Source organism: Barbus barbus (assembly GCF_936440315.1).
Source record: "Barbus barbus genome assembly, chromosome: 4".
Lineage (NCBI taxonomy): Eukaryota > Metazoa > Chordata > Actinopteri > Cypriniformes > Cyprinidae > Barbus > Barbus barbus.
This window is the reverse complement of record NC_136732.1, coordinates 13809341-13831903: the sequence shown is the minus strand read 5'-3', so window position 1 is coordinate 13831903 and position 22563 is coordinate 13809341. Positions and strand designations below refer to the sequence as shown.

At 37.2% G+C, this 22563-nt stretch overlaps 1 protein-coding gene across 1 annotated transcript in view; it reads right to left on the bottom strand.

Moving 5' to 3' along the window:
- LOC306860595 (protein shisa-9-like) overlaps positions 1 to 17879 on the bottom strand; it is a gene marked incomplete at both ends in the record, with an annotated part of 62493 nt that extends 44614 nt beyond the window's left edge. The window contains one exon of the mRNA XM_079402367.1: positions 17320 to 17879. Coding sequence (XP_079258493.1) covers positions 17320 to 17879 — 560 coding nt within the window. The remainder of the gene's footprint in view (positions 1 to 17319) is intronic.
- Between the last annotated feature and the right edge of the window lie 4684 nt (positions 17880 to 22563).

The window sequence follows — 22563 nt, the reverse complement described above, 5'->3', positions numbered from 1 at the left end:
AGGGTTTATATGCACTGCAAACACTATTCATCTTATTATAATAAAACAATATTCTTGTTTAGCCGTTTATACATGGTTGAAGCTCTGTTGCATTTATATTCCTATTTGCATAAAACACATTAAACAATGTTCTGAAAAATTAATTTTATATTTAATATTTAACAATTTTATGTTTTTTTTGTTAAATTATTCAGCAACACTTTATAGTAAAGTCCCATTATTTAACATTATTGGCTTTACTTTAAGCAACAATAAGCAATACATTTATTACAGTATTTATGAATCTTTGTTAACGTATAGGTTAATAAAAATACAATTGTTAGTTCATGTTAGACCAGGTGCAATAAATAATATTAATAGGTACACATTTTAATTTTAATAATGTATTAGTAAATCTTGAAATGAACATGATCTAAGACTAATAAATGCTATATAGATATTTTTCATTGTCAGTTCTTATTAACAAATGAAACCTAATTGTAAAGGGTTACACATTATTTATAATAATTATAATTGTATTGCTCTTTAATTTAATTTTTCGAATTAAATATTATAATGTCTCATGGAATTTCAAATAATTTAATTTATTTACAATATATCAATTGATATAAATTCTGATGAAGAGAAGTTTGAATTGTGATCCTCAATTGTGAAAAAAAGTGTCAGAAACAAGTTAGAATCAGGATCAAATGCTGCAATTACCTTTTTATTTTTTTAATCAGCAGGAAAAAAATTGCAAGATGTAAAGTCAGATTTACAAGGGGGGAAAAAAAGATAAAATTGCAAGATGTAAACTCACATTTCTGAGGTCAGAACAAGTCATGAATTGTGAGATATAAATAATTGTGAGAAAATTATAAGATAAGAATCTGCAACTACTTCGGACACATTTCGGAATGCAACAATAATGTGTGAAATCGAGCTTACTAGACGTTTGTGTTCACATACTATCTCAAGCCGTCATCATAAACAGAGTGTGGTGTCTTAAAAATAGTGCAGTTAAAATTAGAATGTGATTAATTCAGTTATGCTTCTTCCATATATGACTTTTTATATTCTGATAATGCTGCTTGCAGATTACTGCTTTACTGTGGTCAGATTTTCTACTCATGTAAATCTATCCCTTGTATCAGATTCCTTTATTTCATCTCTCATCATTATCTGAATGAAAACATCACAAAAGGCTTCCCCCATTCTGCCACACACTCATACAATTGTCACCGTGAATGCACACACACACATACACACACACAGCACTTTCCAGAACAGATGAGGCTTCAGGGCAAAGCTAAATGACTGACGTCACTGCGATGCATCAAACACACACACACACACACACACACCCAGCTTGTGAACATATGCTGCAAAGTAGAGCTTGTGTGTAGATGGACAATTAAACATGGATGCTAAGTTATCACACACAGAAATACACAAAGTAGGATATGATTCACACCATAGAGCATGGAGTGTAATATCAAAGACACCCAGACTGCAGGGAACCGATCGAGTGTGTTTGTATTTGATTTGATTACGCTCAAGACTCCCCATCACACACTGCTGGAAGTCAAACACATGTGGTCAGAAATGAAGTGCTTTTAGCAAAATACAGTAGAGTTTTCAGCAGATGCGGCTTACTATAAATAAAACGGTATTTGATGTATGCACGAGGCATGTTATATAATAATATCATAATTATATTTTATTTAATTAGTGAAATGTTTATGGGCAAGATATATTTTTTATTTGTTTTATTACTGCTTATTGACTTTAATATTAATGAGTAATCCGTGCACTACAACAATAAAAATAGAATGTGCTTTATAAATATTTAACAAATTCAAATGAATTACTGTTATTAATAATGTATGCCATTTATATTTTTTCTTTTGCAATCTAAAAGCTCACACATTTATTTATCTAGGACTGTTGATCTAATTAGGGCTCACTTGACAATGGTAATCTATGAAATTATTCCCAAAACTCACAATTTTCAATTCATGACCAGGACATGCACCTTCTCTGATCTCTCTGTCGGCTGCATCTGTACTGAATGCTGAGTGTATGGTGGCTGACGACAATAGCAATAACAGTTCATTGCTATTGATTTGGATCTCTGTTGTGGAATCCAGAATATCTAAATCTACATCCCAGCATCGCAATGACCTCCTCTGATCACATGACCACCTGTCTCTAACATGGTATTGCTGCTACTGAGTAATGACTCACACACATACCCTACATAAATCAAAAGATCACGCACACTGCATAAAATGATCATTTATGCCTTTCTCTTTCGCTCTCCCTGTGTTATATGTGATGTTTAGCTGCGCTTAGCTACACCTGTCAGCTCATATCAGGTCTGTAAAACTGTAATACACTAAAATGCCCTGTGATTCAAACATACACAGATAAACATTCATGCTATTTGGATGTGAATTAATATTCTTTGACTGGCACTTTCAAGTCCTCAAAGTCTCGCTCTCTCACAAACTAATGCCAGAAAAATACCATGTCAACACGCAAACGCAGACACAAATGCTTGGCCAAAGCATCACGAGTGCAGCCTCAATATACATAGTTAAAAATGTAAAATCTTCACAACCAATTCAGTTAATCTGAGTAAAACCATACAAAATAAATGGAGGGAATAGATTTGTTTGTTAAAAGGGAAATGCGGGTAACATTCAAAGTGAGGTATATTATTAGGATATTTCTGATTTCATGTTGACTTTAACGTGCGTTACTATGTGGTACTAACAAACCTCAACATTTAAGCGAACAATAGAGTTGCCTTCATTCATATTGGATATTTGATTGCTCATATCTCCTATTTTTACATTTAGATTGGATCCTCCTGGATCTTGTGTTCTGCACTGAGGACCATCTCAAATGTTCTGAAAGGAAACAATGTCATTGCATCTTGGAGTAAATTTTCAACATTTTGTTTTTTTGTGGGGGGGGGGGGGGGGGGTGAACTATTCCTTTAAGCATTCTCAAAATGTACTGTATGTTAATTTTCAATACTGTACATTATAATTAAAAATTCAATTCATAACAAATTCACTGGCATGATTTAACATGATTTATTTTCACATGTTTTATTCTTAAATTATGTAAACAAAATTATATAGAATATTACCATGTGCCTTTATTTAATGATTTTTTTTTTTTTTTTTTGCTCATTGTTCATAATATTAAAGTAATTATCTGCCAGAATGCTTATATTAGTTCATGAGTAAAATATAAAGTAAAATTCAAATACTGCATTAAGTGTGTTTTGGGCCTAAGACATTTATATATCACATGTATAAAACCACTTGTATAAAAGCTGCAATTACGTATGGTATCAGTTGGCCAATACAAAAAAAAAGAAGAGAAACATCTCACCCTAAACGCCTCACCTCTTACATGCACAAGCAAACTCATGTAGCAATCAGAGTAAAGAACAGACTGAAGCTGTGCTAGCAAGACCTCAATCTCTAAGGCAATTCTCTCTTGCTTGCTCTCTCACACTCCCTCTCAACAGTCTGCCGTCAGATTAATGCAGATTAATGAAGTCTAAAGGCAACTCAAGATGTATTGGCACCCTTTATGAAACTGAGCAAATGTGATCGTTTAAATTAAACAAATACACCATGAGAAATGTTTTGGATTCAGTCATATGAGGCATGTGCTTTTAACACACACACACACTTTACTGAGTAGTGCAAAACAAAAATGTCTTAATTATTGTCATCCTTATAAACCTGAAGGAAACACAATGCATTAAGAGCCGGGGGTGAAAACTTTTTGAATTTGAAGATCAAGGTAAATTGTACTTCATTTGTCTTCCAGGAAACATGCAAGTATCTTCTTAGTATCTGGAAACCATACCTGTATGAGCCATGGGAACCATACAGGTATGGTTCTTCACATGAAGAACATTCATTTTTTTTGGGTGAGCTATGGTTGAGAGATGCAAAAACCTTCATTTCTCCTTCCAAAGCTTAATTTCTCCTTCTCATGTCTCTCTCTGTGCTTGACTGAGGTTGTGTTCTGATCTTTCTCAAATAGACGTCCTGTGATCTCGTCCCCTGTGGAACTCCATCAAAGAACTAATTTTCTCTCCTCCAGACCAACTCGTTTTGTTTTATAACGGCACGTTTCATTATGGCCTTATCAGGGAGGAGACGGAGAGACAGATTCACACACTCAGAGAGCAAAATGCTGGGTCATACCTCCTCGCTTTCAAATGAACAGGTCAGTTTTCATTGATTGCCTGTTTTTAAACTGGGCCAGCGGGAATATTGGGTTTATATACTGCACTTCACTCAAGGGCACATGCTTTTTTATGAATGTGTGTGGTTCTGTGTCCTTCTATGGTTGCGTCACGTTGATCCTGGCGGCTGCATTGCAATAACTGTGTAAATTGTGTTAATAACTGTAGAGCTGACTGAGCAAAACCGAGCACTGCATTACATGCCTGCATTACAACACACACACACACACTTTCCTAAGAGATGTCAGAGAGAGGTGAGAAATAAAACGCTGGATTCAGATAAAATCCGTGAGCAATTTGAGAGTATTTACTGAGGGGAGACAGAGCTTTCAGTCTGAACGCACAAGAGATTTGAGAATGTGTGTGCGTGTGATGAAATAAAAGTGTTAGGTAATGGGGTAGAGAGAGAATTCTGGGATATTTTTAAAAGAGAGAGACAGAAGAGTCATACATTTTTAAATAAAGTGAGAATCGATAGGCTGTAAGCAGATTCAGGAACGACTTCAATTCAATTTAGCGCTGTGAAAGTAAGTAACCAGCATGAAAAGGTTTGTCCTTTTTCAACATGTGGTCTCATTGATACTGGAACTTAGTGTGGACTGCATTTATGGGTGAAAGTGATATTATTCATCAAATAACAATGAATTTTAAATAGTTAGGGAATGGCTTTGAATCCCTTTCCAAACTCATAGGTCTCAACAACCACCCTTTTAAGGGACTTGGGCTGATCTTTTGAAGCATTTTAAAGCTTGTGGCCAAACCAGACTAGTTTATTGAGGTTTATATAATGTGTGACCTTTCTGTTTAACAATGTTCTTCTAATTTGCACTTGATTCTAATTTAAGCCACCTGATGTAGTGATAAATGTTAATGTGGTTCTCAAACAACAAACTGGCATTTCTGTTTATCTAACCTGTATATTTCAAAATCTACATTCCAAGTGTCGTTTGTTAAACTATATTTCCCAGTATCTGTATGCTTTAAAGCATTAATTCACCCAAAAATGAAAATTTTGTAATCATTTATTCACCCTCAAGCTGTTCCAGACCTGTATGAGTTTTTGTCTTCTCTTGAACACATAAGAAGATGTTTTGAAGAATGTTGGTAACCAAACAGTTGATGGTATCTTCTTCCATAGTATGGGAAAAAATACTTTGGAATTCAATGGCTACCATCAACTGTTTGTAAACTTGAGGGTGAGTAAATGATGATATTTGAATTTTAATTTCAAATATCTCTCCAGAAATCATTCTAATCTTTATTTAGTTTATAAATAGTTTATAAATGCTTTTTATTAACATCAATGTTAAAAACAGTTGTGCTGCTTTTTCCGAATTATTTGATGAATATATTGTGCAAAATAAAAGCATTTTATACTGACTCTTTTGAACAATTTATTGCATTTTTATGAATAAAAGTTAATATTCTTTTAAAAAAAAAAATACTTTTACAAGATATCTCTCTCTCTCTCTCTCTATATATATATATATATATATATGTAAAGACATTACACCAGTGATCAGCAACAGGCAGCAGCCAGTTTATTTTGAAAGCGGCTGGTTCTGAAATAGATCTGTCATGACAGCAAGAGTTAGGCCTACTCGCAATCAGAGTATGTGAGTGGAGCGCGAGTGGAGCGGTGTGATTGTGAATGGAGCGAGGAGCAGATTTTTTAAAAGTCGGAGCGGCGTGGTTTTCACTCGCTCCAAGAGCACTCCACCACCGCTCCATCACGAGAACAATTCATGCCAACGACCTGGCCGTAATATAACTGCATATTTAACAAGAACTCACAAGTTTAAAATATTTAGCTAGCTTGATAGAGAAGGATCACTCAAATCAGAAAGAATGTGAATGACGGTAATGAACATGAGCAGGAAGTTAGTTCTCAAGGAATTATTTTATTTAATTTTTTAATATAGGCCTATGAACAGAACTGTGATACTGAAATACTTTAGCAGTGTTTCTGATTTCAGTGAACCCGGAGCGGAGCAGGAGCAGGAGCGGAGTTATTAAATGCCCGGAGCGCGGAGGGGAAATTGTTGACGCTCCACTCCGCTCACATAGCCTACTCTGCCGGTCACCGCCACACAAATGTGACATTTTGTTAACGACTGTCCTACCACAGGATTTAACACCAAGTAACAGCTCACAGTTACAAAAGACACTGTAACAGTATGCCACAGGCAATTCTAGTTGCATTTTTCATCAATTAATTTCTTAAATTATCCTTTGACTATGTTCTGGCCCGCCATCTAGTGGCAAAATTTTTTTGGGCCCGATGCCAAACTTACTTGCCGACCCCTGCACTACACATTAAGCAGAGCATTGGCTCTGTGTGTGCTGCTTGTAATGTGGGCCGTTCGGCCAGAGGTAAGCAGTAAATGAAATTTTGTGCAAGCAATTTAATCCTAAATCAAGTTAATCGGCTCTACTGTCTGAAAACCAACAGCCATTTGTGGCGCGGCCGCGCAGAGAATTCCAAACACATCCACAATGGACATGTGATTTGAGCCGAGCACTTCAATTTGGGTCAGCTGTACTCGAGCTAATGTGCTTGTGGAAGAAACACAGAAGGGTTTTCGCTTTGGGTATTGGAAGACCAGAATGTTGTTAGAACAGGTTCAGTGAACTGAATGGCTGAATGTGATGTGGGGTTAAAGAGAGAAAATAAATCTAAAGTACGCACACATTTATCACTCCCTTATGAGGATGAATGCGTCACATAAGTATTTAATCCACTTGAAAAAAAACACTCTCTCACACTTGCCGGCTGACTTAACTGGTGCACGCAGAGCAGTCCACGACGGTGCAATTAGGTGGAAATGATGAACCTTTGCTGAGTGAAGGTTTCACTCAGCAAATGCACCACTGCACCACTGCACCAACTGGCACACCAATCGCCCTCCTCTCTGGAACAAGACAAAACCGTTCTCCACCTCCAAGATGAATGACCTGAACCTCCAGGAGGACCTGCACCTCCTTCTGTAAAGGTCAGACTGCACCTGCATGCTTTATAGAGGAGATATGAAGCTTTCTCCAGGGACTAATGTAGTTGTTCAAAAAAAAAACAAATCTGTCTTAATGTTAGTATTAATTTTCAGTTTTCATTCCACAGCGTTATTTTATTTTTCGTATATATTGCATTATAGTGTTTATTCATATTTTCATTTTGTTAAATATTCCTATTTAACTTTCATTTATTTTCATTTCAGTTTTATTTAATTTGCTTTTTTTTATTCAGTTTGCTTTTTCTAAGCAAACTTTCAGTAATTTCAGTTCAGTTTTCTAATTTTTGTTTAAATAATTTTTTTTATATAATATTCATATTTTATTTTATTTCAGCTACAAGTAAACTACAGATAACTCAGCCAAGTAGTCACAGGCAATTGAGTGAGGTATTTTTTAATTTTTATTATTGTGATTACTGTATGCATCAGATGGATGTTTCTTTTCAGCATCTCACGCCATGAGCATTGTTTTTGAGGCAGTGCATCAAGTTAAAATAGAACACATTTCAATACCCAATTTAGTTTGAAAGGATGGTCCTTCATTCCTTGATTCTACTAGATTCATCAGTCAAATAAACAATATACATTTCCCTCTTCTCATGCTGTGTCCTTCCTCCACTCACTCGTCTATCTCCCTCATCTTCCCATCGACTGTAGATATCTCAAGCGTGTGTAGCTTGATTGACAGGACAGAGATCAAGATAAATATCTGTACAATCCCTACCCTACACCCTCTGGTCTCAATCAGGTCCTCCCTTTTGCACTCGGCCTTGACAATCCCACCCCACCATCCCCCCTGGAACAAGTCTGTTCAGGATGACTGAGCAGCGTTGAGCCTCTGAAATGAGGGATGAGACATGGAAAGGGAAAGAATCGTTCCTCCCGCAGGGCTTCAGCTCTGAACAGCTCATTGGTGATACTTATCACTGCACTGTTTTGTGTTTTCGCTGTCTCTCTTTTTTATGTGGGATTAACAGGAAACTGCAGCAGTAATTCAAGATCAAGGTGAGAGAGAGAGGGAGGGAGAGAGAGAAGGTAAAGTACTCAATTGCTCCAACAAATTGCAAATTAGCCATCAACTTTCCATCAATGTGATTAAGACACAACACACATGCACAAACACACAACTCACTGCGAAGGCCAAATCACACTTGTGCCATTTTACATTCCAAAAACGACCTCTGTTTAGATTATTTTCAACAGCAAATTAATAATTTCTTGTGAGCTGAGCAAATGGGTCAATTTTCCAGCAAAAAGTAGTTTTTAGTCACATAGCTTAATTTCTGCACAACACAAATCAGAATATACTTGATGTCCAAAATACAGTTATGTGGAGCAGAATTTTAGACCAATGAGATTTCAATGGAAGCGGGGTTACCAACACTTGAAAAAGTGATAACATGCATTTCTTATCCTAATTAACAATTTTTACTGGATCTGACCATATTTTTGTGTAACCTAGTCTTGTCAGGTTGATTCAGTCATATCAAATATTTTTTACTTAAAACAAGTTTGCATGCTAAGCTGACATTGTAGTTGAGGAAAATGGTTTCATAGTTTCATAGCTAAGCCGAACCTGGCCATACTTTTTAGGGTACTAAATATCAGTGCATGCAAACCTTTGTGCCAACTTCATATTTTGATTTTCTCCATTAACATCACATTTCTGTATGTTCTGTATTTTACAAGTATTCTCAGTAATTGATTTATTTCCTTAAAACTGTACAGAAATCCAACCTCCCCTTCAGCCTTTGATCCTTCTGTCTGTTTTGTTTCTCTGTCTGCAGACGTTTGTGTTATGAAGTTCATAAGTGACCTGATGATATTAAATCATCGTTTTAGGATATTAAATTAAATATATAAATCCACTTAAATACAACCTTGAAGCCACATGTGTATAATTTCTCAAAACTTTCTCTCCCTTATTTTTCAAGCATTTCAAAGCATCATGGCGTGCTTCTCACATGAAGGCTGTTCAACAAAGTAGGATATTCACACAAAAGGCAATCCCAGAATACACAGCAACAAACTCTCCTAGATGGCAGAATAAAAGTATTAAAAACAAATACAGTGGTTTGGTCTATATATATTTTCCTATTGAGTTTAGCAGCTAAGCTACATGCTAATGTCAAACTCTATTATGCAGCAACATTATGCTGTCTTTTAAGATACCTCATTTCAAAATGAGACGAAGATGAAGGCAGTCTCAGAATGCACTGCAACAAACTCTATATAAAATCCATTGTTTGTGTTTTTTTTTATTATTATTATTATTTGAGTATAGCAGCATTAACTAAGCTACATGTTAGTATCAAACTTGGATTTAAGTGTAAGTTGGGTCGCCAGTACTCTGATTTGTGTTATATGTGTATGCTAACATATAGCACCATGAGGTTCAATTTCAGTCAAAATGCTCATTATGTAGACAGTGAGGCAGTTCACTAGACTTTAGAGCAGAGTTTGTATGATTACTGTGTGTGTGTGTGTGTGTGTGTTAAGTTTGCTGTTCATCAGCTATATTGCAAGGGTGGGAAATGAGATGCGTTTAAGTGATGTCACACACTGTGCCCGGGGTCTATTCAATATCACCCCACGTTATGTAATGCTGTAAAATGGCTGTGTATGTTGTGTGTGTTACCATTAAACAGTTGGGGACCACAAATACGCTCTGTGTGTGGTGGAAGCCAAAAACAGTACACACGAACACACACCGCAGGCATCTACAGCTTTTTAAACTGAAGTCAGCATGGTTCAGTGTGTCCATTTCATGTGTGCTGTATGCATGAAAAGGAGATTTACATTTTGAGGCCAAATTATTTTACAATGTGCAGATGCAAAAGCCTTCTGAATCAGAATGCATGTTTGTTTGTTTTTGTTCATTTTCATCCCTTTCTCATACTGACCACTCTTGTCCATAATAAAAGTGAAAGGGAGCTGCGGTTGTCAAGCTTCAGAATGACAAAAAAGCAGCGTAAAACTACTATATCCATACAAGATATTCCAAGCCTTGGTCATTAGACATACAAAAACCAATGTCATTTGGCACCAGTGGCATAAAATGGCACAATCATACTATTTATGTTGGTCTTACAGTATGACTTTTGTAGTCCATTCCAAGAGTTTCACCTGAGACAAAGATTAACAGTAAATAATGATTTGTAGTATGTTCTTTGTACTGTGTGACTTTGGAAGACTTGGGGTTGAATAGACCACTTTTTTTAACCTTTTCTTTATTGTTGTTGTCTTTTGTCATTTATAGACCTTAACATCCCCAGTCCCAACATAGGCTCCTTGGAAAAACTTGCCTCTACATTTCTCCAAAACTCAAAATTGTATACCTATATACAATTCACTGCAGTTTTCAACTGAAAAGAACACTAGTGGCTATAAAACACCAATAACAGGTATTCCTTTTCACACAAATTATAAATAGGGGCAGATTTTCAATTAATAATTATGTATTTTCTTGTGATTCCTTGGCCAATACTACGATACCTCAAAACACTTTTACCACAGTGCATGATTTGTAAACTTATATATTTTGATGTTTGCATCACATAACCACCTCCTTACTGACGTTGTAAACTTGCTCGGTAGCTCACCCGGTACAGTGTTCCGCTTGTATAAACAAGCTATAGAATGATTGCTTCAGCAAATGCATTTTTATCTTAGCTTAGCTTTTGTTATCACTATATGTTAATGGTTTAAGTTTGAGTTTAAGTGTAGGTGGTATGTTACTTTAGCATTAACTTTTTAGCGCCAATTACCGGACATTTCATTACCGAACTGCAGAGATACATACAACAACTAACGGAATGAAACACTGCCCGATTCATATTTGTCTGTTTCCACTCACTGGATGGTTTACTTTGAAAGCGCCGCAAAACATACAATATCATATTGCAGAAAAGTCACCACTAGCATATTTTTCCCAATAAGCCTGGGTTGCCCAGTCCCCATTTACTTTCATTATATAGAAAAGAGTAGCCAGGATGTTTTTGCATTAGTTTTCCTCTATAGAAAATCGTAGTCATGAAGTCATGCTGGAATAAAACAACATGAGTGTAAGTACACAATGACACAATTTTTATTTTTGGCTGAACTGTCCCTTTTAGTAATGTCTTTCTGCCGTTAGACTAGTTTGCCTTCTGACATCATTTTTTGATGTCGCCCCTGCAAAATACATCATTGTTTGCTTTTAGCCTTTTACTCCTCGTGGTATTTAAGTCAAAATGAAATCTCGGGCAGAGCTGTATCCTGCGGTGAAGCTCTGTAATCGGTGTCTAATCCATCCGTAGTGACAGCATCCGTCACTGACATCTTTGCTCTGGAGCTAAGGGAGGCAGTTTCCTAGAGGAATTGCAACAATCATGGGTGCAATGGTCCATTTAGTAGCTTTACAAGACGGGCACCTTTATAGCCGAGGTGATGTCCATCCGTGTGTAACGTGTGGTTCAGCTTCTTCACCGAGGCATTGATAGACAGGTACATGCAGTGAAACTGCTAATCTCTAAGGGCTCTGATAGCTGAGCCTCGAGCTGCCAAAAGCCCTCTGAGCCCTCTCAATCTTCAATGAAGCGGAACAGGACGTGTGTGTGTGTGTGTGTGTGTGAACATGCGTATCTGTCCGTGTGATGGGCTATTGGTGTGTCAAAGGGGCTAAAGTGAGTTTAGGGGGTGCAGTTTTTAGTGATAGATACACTCAATAAAACTGACAGGAAATTATGAGGAGATGAGACTTTCCCATTTTCTGTCACCCGCATGAGCACCACCGCTCAATGTGTCCAAGCATGCAGAGAAACTGACAGGTCACGTCTTCAACCAACAGGACATTCTGTAGAGAAACAGTAAAGGAGACTTGGGGCTAGTTGTCCCACTTTTTACTACTGAAGATTTCTTAGTATAGGTTTATATTTCACAGTCAATTTCTGTATAAACAAAACAGTTTTAGTTTTGGCTACAAAAAAAGTTATTGTTTTCCCCCATTATTGCCCAGGGGGAAAACAAAACATGGACCAATTAACACGACAACCTATAGGGGGGAAAGTTGTCACAGAGGGAAGCTTTTTAAAGTGGCAACGCTAATAGGCTATTTAATATTTTCTAAGCAAAATTATTAAGCACAAAAAAAAATCAAAACATTGTTTTAGCAAGTAGATATTGTAAAATTACAACATAAAAAAACGTGACACCCTGCCTCCACCTGACATATATGAAAAATACCCTTCAGAGTTCAATTTAGTTTAGGTAAACTAAAACTCTGCATAATATTATTTATTTACTATTAAAATTGTTATTCATATTTTGAATTAGATTTTAATTTTTTATTTTAATTTTAAGTTTTTTAGTTTAATTACTTAATGTTTGTTTGTAATTTTGTTATGCTTTTTTGTCATTTTTTTAAATATTACTTTTAATGTTTAATCTTGTTTTATTTATTTATTTATTTATTACCTTAAAATTATTTCATTTAGTTGCCAGGGCAAGAAAAGATTGCTATTTATTTATTTATTCATATTCATATTTATTCATTTTTAAAGTTTTTCATCTAAAATTTATATTTTAACTATTGATAGAATTCATAGAATTTGTTAAGTTTTATTACCTTCAATTGATAACCTACTCAACAGCTAGTAAAAATCCTATGATAGTGAAATTTTTTTAAGATGATTTTAGATATTTCAAACAAACACACAAAGTTACTGTTTAAAAAGAAAACACGCATTTGTGTAACAGGACCTTTGACTCAAAATCTTGAGATATAGTGCTTCTGACAATTTCCTTGCGTGACAACAAGCCGCCACACATCTCTCCACCCCCCCCCCCCCCCCCCCCCCACCCCTCGGTCTCCTATATATAGGCCTATATTTTTTTTTTCCTCTAGAGATGCTTTCAAAGACAGACAATGACTAATCAAACTATGTTCTCAGACAGGAAACAATATCACAATGACACTGATGAGGCTGTGCTACAGTTAATTGGGAAGCAAATTACTGGTAAAGACAACATTGTTCGCAATTAAATATATGCAGTAAGCAGGATTTCAAAGCCAAACATTTCATTGCAACAATAACCCACTTGTTAGTGTTAACATGCTATTAACGCAAGCTAATCGTTAGCAACATGCATTAGCACATTATGGAGGGCAAGAAGGTTTATTGTAGGACTAAAACAACATAACTTTGTTTACTAGAAAGTTCATAAAAAGGTAAACAGACATTTTAGCATATGCATGATTTGTTGTTGAAGGAAATTTACAAGAGTAATTAGCAAACTCCTCAGGAGGTGGAAATATGCTTAGCATTACAGATAATGGAGGAATCAAGGCTTCAGAATTGTATTTATATTTATATTCCAGTAATTGTACCATTAATTTTAACATTAATTTCAGCTTTTGTGAGGAAGCAAATACGTAACGATTTTATAGATTAAATTTCTTTTTTTTCTGGGCCTGCTTTTTGTGTTTTTTGCACTTCATGATTCATTTCTTTCTCATTACACTGCCAAATGTGTCAAGAATCATTCTGCATCAGTTCTCATCATTTCTGCCCTTTCTTTCCTTCTGAAAAGCTGTCAAAAACACCCGGGAGTCTTTGACCTGTGGCTAAGTGAAGTGCAGCAGGTTTGAGTGTATTCATGAGGTTTGTAAAAGGACCTGTGAGACGTCTCCCGCTGGTTTCTGCCCGCCTTGGTGGACTCACTGTGGAGCTCAGTTTGTTTGTCTAGCGCATTAATAGTTCCAGGGCCAGCTTTGTGAATCAACTCTATCAGAAGTCGTAATGCATTTTTAATGGGGCACCGCTTTATTCTGTGGGCCCTGTCTGCTGGCCAGTAAAGCTGAATATAGACTAGCAAACAAACTCTATGAAATCAGAGAAAGAGACATCTGTGGCAAGGTTTGTCTGTAAAATAAACCACAAGCTCCTCAAATGCACACGAGAGATCTGTTTGTTAATTTTGGAGGGCTCTTAACCCTATAAATCTTATTAAACCCTATACATGATTTTGAAATGGAACAGTTAATGTTTGTTTTTTGTTAAGTGACATATCTGATACATCAGGCTTTTATGGCTTATATAGGAAGGTCACGCTCAAGAATGAAAACTTGGAGGTCACCTGAACTAAGAAAAAATATGCAATTTGGTGCAGCTGATAATATTTATATGGCCCAAAAAATAAGATAGCTTGTAATCAGTGAGATTTAAGGAAAGGGAAAGGGGTGGTGTGTGGCCAAGTATGGTGACCCATAATTGGAATATGTGCTCTGCATTTAACCCATCCAAGTGTACACACAGTAGTGAACATACACCCGGAGCAGAGGGCAGCCAATGCTGCGGCACCCGGGGAGCAGTTGGGGATTCGGTGCCTTGCTCAAGGGTCTCACCTCAGTCGTGGTATTGAGGGTGGAGAGAGTGTTGGTTATTCACTCCCCCACCTACAATCCTGAGACTCGAACCCACGACCTTCAGGTTACAAGTCCGATGCTCTATCCATTAGGCCACGACTGATTTAAAGCAGACTACTCTATATCTCCCAATAATATGTCTTACTAAGATGATATTTAAAGGGATAGTTCACTCAAAAATAAAAGTTTGTCATCAATTACTCACCCTCATGTCGTTCCAAACCTGTATGAGTTTCTTTTGTATGTTGAACATAAAACAAGATATTTTGAAGAACGCTCTTAATCATACAGTTGATGGTCCCCATTGATGTCCATAGTGTTTCTTTCTCTGGGGACCAAAAACTGTTTGGTTTTTCAAAATTCTTCAAAATATCTTCTTTTGTGTTCAGCATACCTCATATAGGTTTGGAACGACATGATGGTGAGTAAATGATGACAACATTTTTGGTTGAACTATCCCTTTAAATTCTTTTTAGTTTTCTAGTTTTTAATTTAGGAGGCACAATATGCAAGACATTGATGACTGAGAGATTACAAATTATATTGCAACATAGCCCACTGGCAACTATTTTTTTCTAATTGACAAATGTTGCTATTATTGCTAACTCCGGGCAACATGGTGCATGTTTTAGAAAGCAGGCATCTTGGTGTTTACTGAGGACACACTCATTAAAAACTTTACGAGTTACAAGTTTCTGCCCTTACTTTTGACCTTCTTGTGCTCTTTCTTTTCTCCCAAGAAGCTTTATTTGCATGTTCGCACATTTTAGACATTAAAAAAACATTACAGAGCCACTTCCATTATTGCCTGGATGATCGTGTAGGCACTCAGCACGGATGTACGAAATTTACCTCATAAGCACACAAATGCTCTCTCGAAGACTCTCTGGCTCTCCGTTTACTAACTTTGTCTTAGTAAAACTTGCCATGTCTGACCAAGAGACTTGTCAAGCACGCACATAAAAATAATGCTAGTAGAAAGCAGAGCTTTCGCACAGTCCAACCATCACTTGAGTAGTGGCGAAAAAGCATCATTTCATGCTGAATTGAATTGATTTTACACATGAAAAACAAAACCACACCAGCGAACATGCTTTTTGCAAACGCATTCAAACGCATGATACGCCCTTCAAATACGCCCTTCAAATACACCAAATGTAATTATTAAAGGTCATATTATGCATAAAAACATAAAACCTGAACGTCTCAAGCCGGCAGAGATGGTTTGCTCAGCGCGCACATGCATTCACACACTCAAATGAAGCACGTCAGTTCAGTTTCTAGACATTGCACCAGTCATTGGTCACTGTTCTGACCCTGTGATTTTATAAGGTCAGTGGCATAGGATGGGTTTTGTGTATGTGTGTGCGAGCACGTTGGTCTCTATACTGGCCAATGTTTGTGTTGGATGAATCCAGTCATGTTGGCCTCATTGGATTTCTCAGAGCTGGTCAATAGAATCACTCTCTTTCTTTCCTCAATGTGCCTCTGTATTTTGTCCCAACAGACACTGGATATGTTTAGTTGCACCATTATGACACGCACTATTCACTACTTTTGGCACCCATTTATCAAGCCTCATTAAGCTTTCCTATGATAAATCGTGTTAAATTAACAAGCTGGCTATAGGCTACTCTTCACTAGCTTGCCCTTCTAACACTGCCTTTGTCATTGTGCGCATCTCACACATATCTTTACCAACAGAAACTCTTATAAATTTTAATAGCTTCATTTAGAAATGCATCTCTGCCATGTGCCTTTTTTATTCCGTCACAAAGCGTAAGAGATTTGTTTTTACCCACCCGCTAAAATCAGCAGACGATGGATAATCTATCATTTGTTCTCTCACGCGCCGCTTTCTATCTCGGGCATGGCATGCTTCCAGCCCTTATCAATAGCACTCATTAAATCATGGTGGTGTCTGACTGCCATGCCACATTACGGATGAGAGACAGATAGCTGGACTGACGTCCCACTCTTCCCACCCCCGGAAGACAGCGCTACGCTTCCCCGTGCTGAACAGAGAACAAAGTATCAACTTTATTTACATTATGATGGTGTTGAGTTCATCTTTCTTTTCTTTTTTCTTTTTTCTTTACAAACGTCATATAGTCAGAACACATAATGGAGGAGTACAAAAATATAATCTTTTGATCGCAGCTAGTAGCCTACTGTACAGTTCCACTGAAACAAAAGCTGAGCTTTGAGAAATCAACATGAATGCATGATCTTAGAAATACAGTAGGGCGCAGAGGTATGAAGCCGCACTGAAAAAACTGAACACTGAGTTTAAAAGCTAGAAAACTTTTGAATTTTGAAACGTGTTAAACAATTAAAGTTTCCATAAAAAATGAAAAATTATTTCAGACACCTTAATATTCAAAAGCCACTCACATGTTTCCTCTACAGTTTCAGTAGAAAACTCAAACAGTGCTCAGATTTGCCAAGATACAAAAGTGTACAATAAAAAAAGGTTTGATCTTTACAGTTCCGCGCATTTATTGAATGTCAAAAATTCACATTTTTAAGTCTATTCAGTAATTATAAGAAGCAAAATCTAATGCAAAGTTGATACTTAAATGAGACATCTCTGAGAATCTAATTAACAAGCGATGAGCAATGATGTCATCCTCACACCCACTCACCTGGAGTTTGTCATGTCCGTCTGTCCTCCTTGACTTTTTTCCAGGCCCAATTTGGTGAAGATCCCAACCAGCACCATGATGGCCACCACTCCACATATTATGTACACGATCATGTGAGTGCGGTCTCGATCTGGTTCCTCCTGGACGTCGGTCACCGGAGCCGCCGGCTTGCCTGTGTTGGCCCACACCGGCGTGTCGTAATTGGAACAAGACGTCTGGTCCAGACTGTGAACCTTGAACTGGCAGCAAAATCGATAGTAGCAGGAGCCACAGCAGAACAGGTAGATTCCTGCGTTACAGTTAAATGGAGGATCCCACTGGCCCATTACATCGTAGTAACCCCAACAGCGGCTCCCGGACGATGGGCTCCCGGATGATGGGGTTTCGTCTGCGTCTGAACCCGGGGTCGCAAGAGTGACCTCCGGAGCACCAGATGGAGCAGCCGTCCGATTTGCAGCTTGCTCATCTGTGCTGGCAGTGTTGGATTTTTGACCGTAAGAAACGTAGCTCAACAGTAAAACGGCAGTTAACACATTCAAAAACAGGTGTGAGGCTGCCATGATCTTCTTTGAGTAATCCCACAATGTGTATCCCATAATGCAACAGCGCCACTGGGGACAATTAAACCAGTGGAGTTTAGTTAATGGGAACCAAGAAATCAAGTTTGCTGAGCAAAGAGTTCTGTCTCCAAGTTTAGAGCAGGTTTAATGCTGACTTGTTGTTGTCCAGCTCCTAAAAGAATGGCAAGCTGATACAGGGAAGTCAGCCCTCATCAGGGAACGAGACGGAGAGCTTTCCACGTCACTTCAGCACACAAAGTGCTCTCCGTTGTCATCACTACAGGGAGAGAGTGAGAGCGAGCAAGATTCCTCCCCTTTGGAAGATTCCAGATTCGAGGATCTAACCCTGAGACAAACTGTTTCGTGGCCTGAGAAAAAAAACAACAACACTTGGTAGAATTCCAATTCAGAAGCCTGAAGAAATGACACTGTTGGAATCAAGCCTTATTTGTGATCTTTTTCCCACTGAACATTGCATGATGCCAGCGAGGAAGAGATGCCTCACGCTACAGTTCGGAGGTATTCCACAAGTCATTCTCTGTGTTTTACACTTTTGTTCTCTCAAAGGAATATCTGTTGTTCTTTAGTCCTCCTGATGCTTTGATTTTCACAATCAAGGTGTCTTCCTTCTGCTCAGTTCTGTCCCCTGTGACAAAACACCAAACATATTGTCATACACTCCCATTTTCAGTCGAAAAAAGATTATGATTAAAGATTCTGCTAAGATGTTCATGTGACCGTTATTGATAAGTAATAAAAGTATACTATTCTATACATATACATAAGTCTGAATACATAAATATAAACTATAACTATATACTTTTGGGTCAAAATATATTCCACGTATTGTCAACCAAATATTTTTGCTGGCAGTTCTGAATGCATAAATGTTAATTGGAATATATGTAGTTCTAAGTCTAAATATATAGATACAAATCAGGATATATTAACTTAAATTTAAATATTTCACATAAATCTAAATTCTATATAATGATTGATTGTAATCATAATAAAGTAAAATAAAATATATAAAATATAATTGATCATGTCATTATTTTTACATAAGGGTTTGTAATATACGTAACATGGACGTTTTGTCATAAAAACAATGTGCTGGACCTTTTGAAGATGCATGTGCTAATCTTAAGATCTAGATCAGAATGAGCAACATTGCAGATTCTTTTTTTCCACTCGATTGATCTTTATTGGAAGCCGAAGCCCAACCAAAAACGCAACTCTTCTTAGCCCACTTCTTTTCGAATATCTCAAACTAATAGGTCTGATCTGATCTGCTGAACTCTATTCTGTGTGTGAACATGCAGCTGTTATCAGATATTCTCTCTCGTTCACACACGCTCTCTGCTTCTCTCTCGCTCACAAACATACACGCAGACCCCACAGGAAAGAGAAATCACAAATGAGATCTCTCTCTAACATCTCCATTCTTTCTTCTAGACCACAGTCTCCTGTTAAAATGGGTGCTTCTCCTGAGGAGAGTTTCAACAGAGATCTCAACATTGCCTCAAACTATTCTCTGTTTTGACCAAGACACCAAAGTCTGCTATTTTAGTATGAACTCAAACTCATTCTAATCAAAATCAAAATAATCTGAGCTATGCTCTCCACAATATTAATTTAGCTTTCTGTTTGTTTCTCCAAAGACATTTCAAGAGAAACATCTTAGACAAAGTTGCTACTCGAAGAAACCTAAGTGAGAAGTCTCCTGAGCAACATCAACACATTTTCCTCTGGTTCTGGTTTCTTTGGGGCCTCTTCTTCTCAGTTCTATCATCTATCATCTACCACACACTCACTCACACACACACACACACACACACACAATGAAAGAAAGAGGGTCTCAGCATTACAGCCCCTCAGTTTTTGCTCACACAAAAACGCAAAACGCTCACACGCACACACACACACACACACACGAAAAGACAGAACAGCACACCTAATCCAGCTCCCAAAGCACCTATCTAAGCTCTCTCTCTGTGTCTGTCTTTCTCCATGTGGACGCGTGGTGCAGATGCACACGTCTCAGAATGCAACAGATCAGCTTCCTACAACGGAAGAAATGCTTCTGAAGCGTAGAATCTGAAGCTTACCCATACGCTGTTTATGAAAACAGGCATACTGTATATTGATATATGTATAGGATTGTTATAGATATATCTCTATATGTATGTGTTTTCACTGGAGGCTCTGAAGTTCTCCTCAGAAAAATCAAAAGAAAAAGTGACAGTGGATGACAGAAGAGTGAGGAAGACCAACAGATGAGAGGTAATATTTATTCTCCTCAGTTTTTTCGTCCTAGTGCATTCCCGTTTCTCCGTTCCCAGCCAGATTCCGTGTTCCAGGGATGGTGTGTTCCCGTGTGGAGTCAGGAACGAATGATAGTGGCTCGCACTCCCTCTCTCTCTCTCTCTCTCTCTCTCTCTCTCTCTCCCTCCCTCTCTCTCTCTCTTTCTCTCTCTCACTCAGTTTGTCTCGTGAGCGAATGAGCGTATCTCGTTTGCTGACTCGCCCCCCTCTCGCTTTTTCTCTCTGTCATTGACACCTTCTCCCTCCTTTGTCCCATGTTTTGTTCTCACTGTTCAAAAATATTCCTATCGTTTCCCTCTGTTTCTGCCTCCACTTTGCCATATGTTTACCTGCTCTCACTGTCTCCACAACCTGCTATAATTTTTTTGTCAATTATCTATTGCGTTTTTCTCTTTCTAGCTCTGAAAACAAAATCGTGTGGTTCAACAGATGTCTGCAGCAGTGTTTACTGAGACAGCAGGTCACAGATCTGTGTGTGTGTGTGTGTGTGTGTGTGTGTGTGTGTGTGTGTGTGTGTGTGTGTGTTTGTGTGGCACATGTACAGCGCTCTTTCGGGGTTTGGCTGAGATGATGGGCAGAAAGCAGCAGGGGATTAAGGGAACGGTGGGATCAAGGAGAGGAAGGAAAGATGGAAGAGTGGATCCAGAAATATGAACTGAGGAGAGAGTGAATTTTAGGGTGTAAGGAAATGATAGATCTTATCTTGGAAAAGCAAAAATATTTGGGTGAATCTCAGCCAAATACAGAATATTTGTAGAATTAAGAATATTGTAGAAAATTTCATACCCCAAAAGACCTAAAAAAAATAAATAATAAAAAATAATTGCAGACATTTCTACTTAAACCAATTTAGAAAATGTATTACGCGTTTGAACTCAAACTCAGGATTGTAGTTGTTGTAGTTTGTGAAAAACACCAGAATTTATTAGCTTTTTTATTTATATAAGAAAAATAAGTTTTGAGTATCAGATATATAAAATAGATTTTGCATTGTGACAATTTTCATGATAACATTAAATGCATTCCTCCCAATATTCATTATAATGCAAAATACAATAATAATACATAAATACTAATACAAAATACATTGCATAATTGTTTTTAAATGTCTTTACCTTTTTTTCTGCATAGAATAATGCACAGATAACAGACCCATTTGCCACAAATTCTGCAATTAAAATTCTGCAATATTATCACTGTAATTTATAAAATTCTGCAATATTATCACTGTAATTTCAGTTAAATAAAAAAAACAAACATATAATTTAAATAGAATAATGCATAAATCACAACTACAAATTTTTTTAATTTATAAATAAATAATAAAACACATAAAAAAATAAAGAGAGGAGTGTCTATAAAGTCAGCCAACACATTTTTAAATTAAAATCATTATATTATGATTACAAGGGCAAATTATTGATAAAGACATATTTTTACCCAATTCCTTGCACAATGTCACAACCTCAAAACACTTCTATTTGTAAACTAATACATTTTGACATTTGCATCACTTAACCAGCTCTATATGTATTGCTTTTCTGTTGTAGTAAACATGCTCAGTAGCTCACCTGGTACAACGTTGCACTTGTGTGAAACACAATGCTACAAAATACAACTACAAAATGCAACAAGCATCACAACATCGTTCTGCAGAATGCACTTTTTTTCATTACACTAGGCTGTTTAAAAAAAAAAAACAGAAAATTGCAAGATTGAAAACGATGATATTGATTATAGCACCTCTTGTGGATGTGTCACCTGAAAAGTGCAGTGAAATGTACCGAGAGCAACATATTTGCAATTTCGCAAAAATGTAGTCACGTATTTCCAATGAGCCTGAGCTGCTACTGATGGCTGGCAAATGTGCTTAACTGTCATGAAAATATTGTCACAATGCAACAAATCGTAAAGGTCATAGCACTTTTCCAACAGCTTTCGTGTGATTCACCCACTGAGAGTTGGATAAAAAGCAGCAGAGAAAGAAAATAAACGAGGTCAAGTAAAGAACAACAAGAACAGAGTGAGAAAGACAGAATCATTTGCATATATGATAATGTTTTCGTTGAGTGTTTTGGTTGCCAGTGGCTCTATGAGCTCTGATTGCTGTTAAATATTTCTGACTCATTTAAACGGGCTGCTCTACAGCACTGATGTTTCAGGAAACAGGCTGCAGCCAACGGCAAAAAGGGATTTTGAAGCTGGGGGAAACTTAGCCTGTCTCTGGCTACAGGAAATCATCTCATGCATCAGTGTTTCCTGATTTTGATCACTTATATTTCCATATTTACATTGTCACTTTTACAGTGCATTCAAGGTGTTCTCTCTGAACTGAACCCATGACCTTGTTCATTTTACA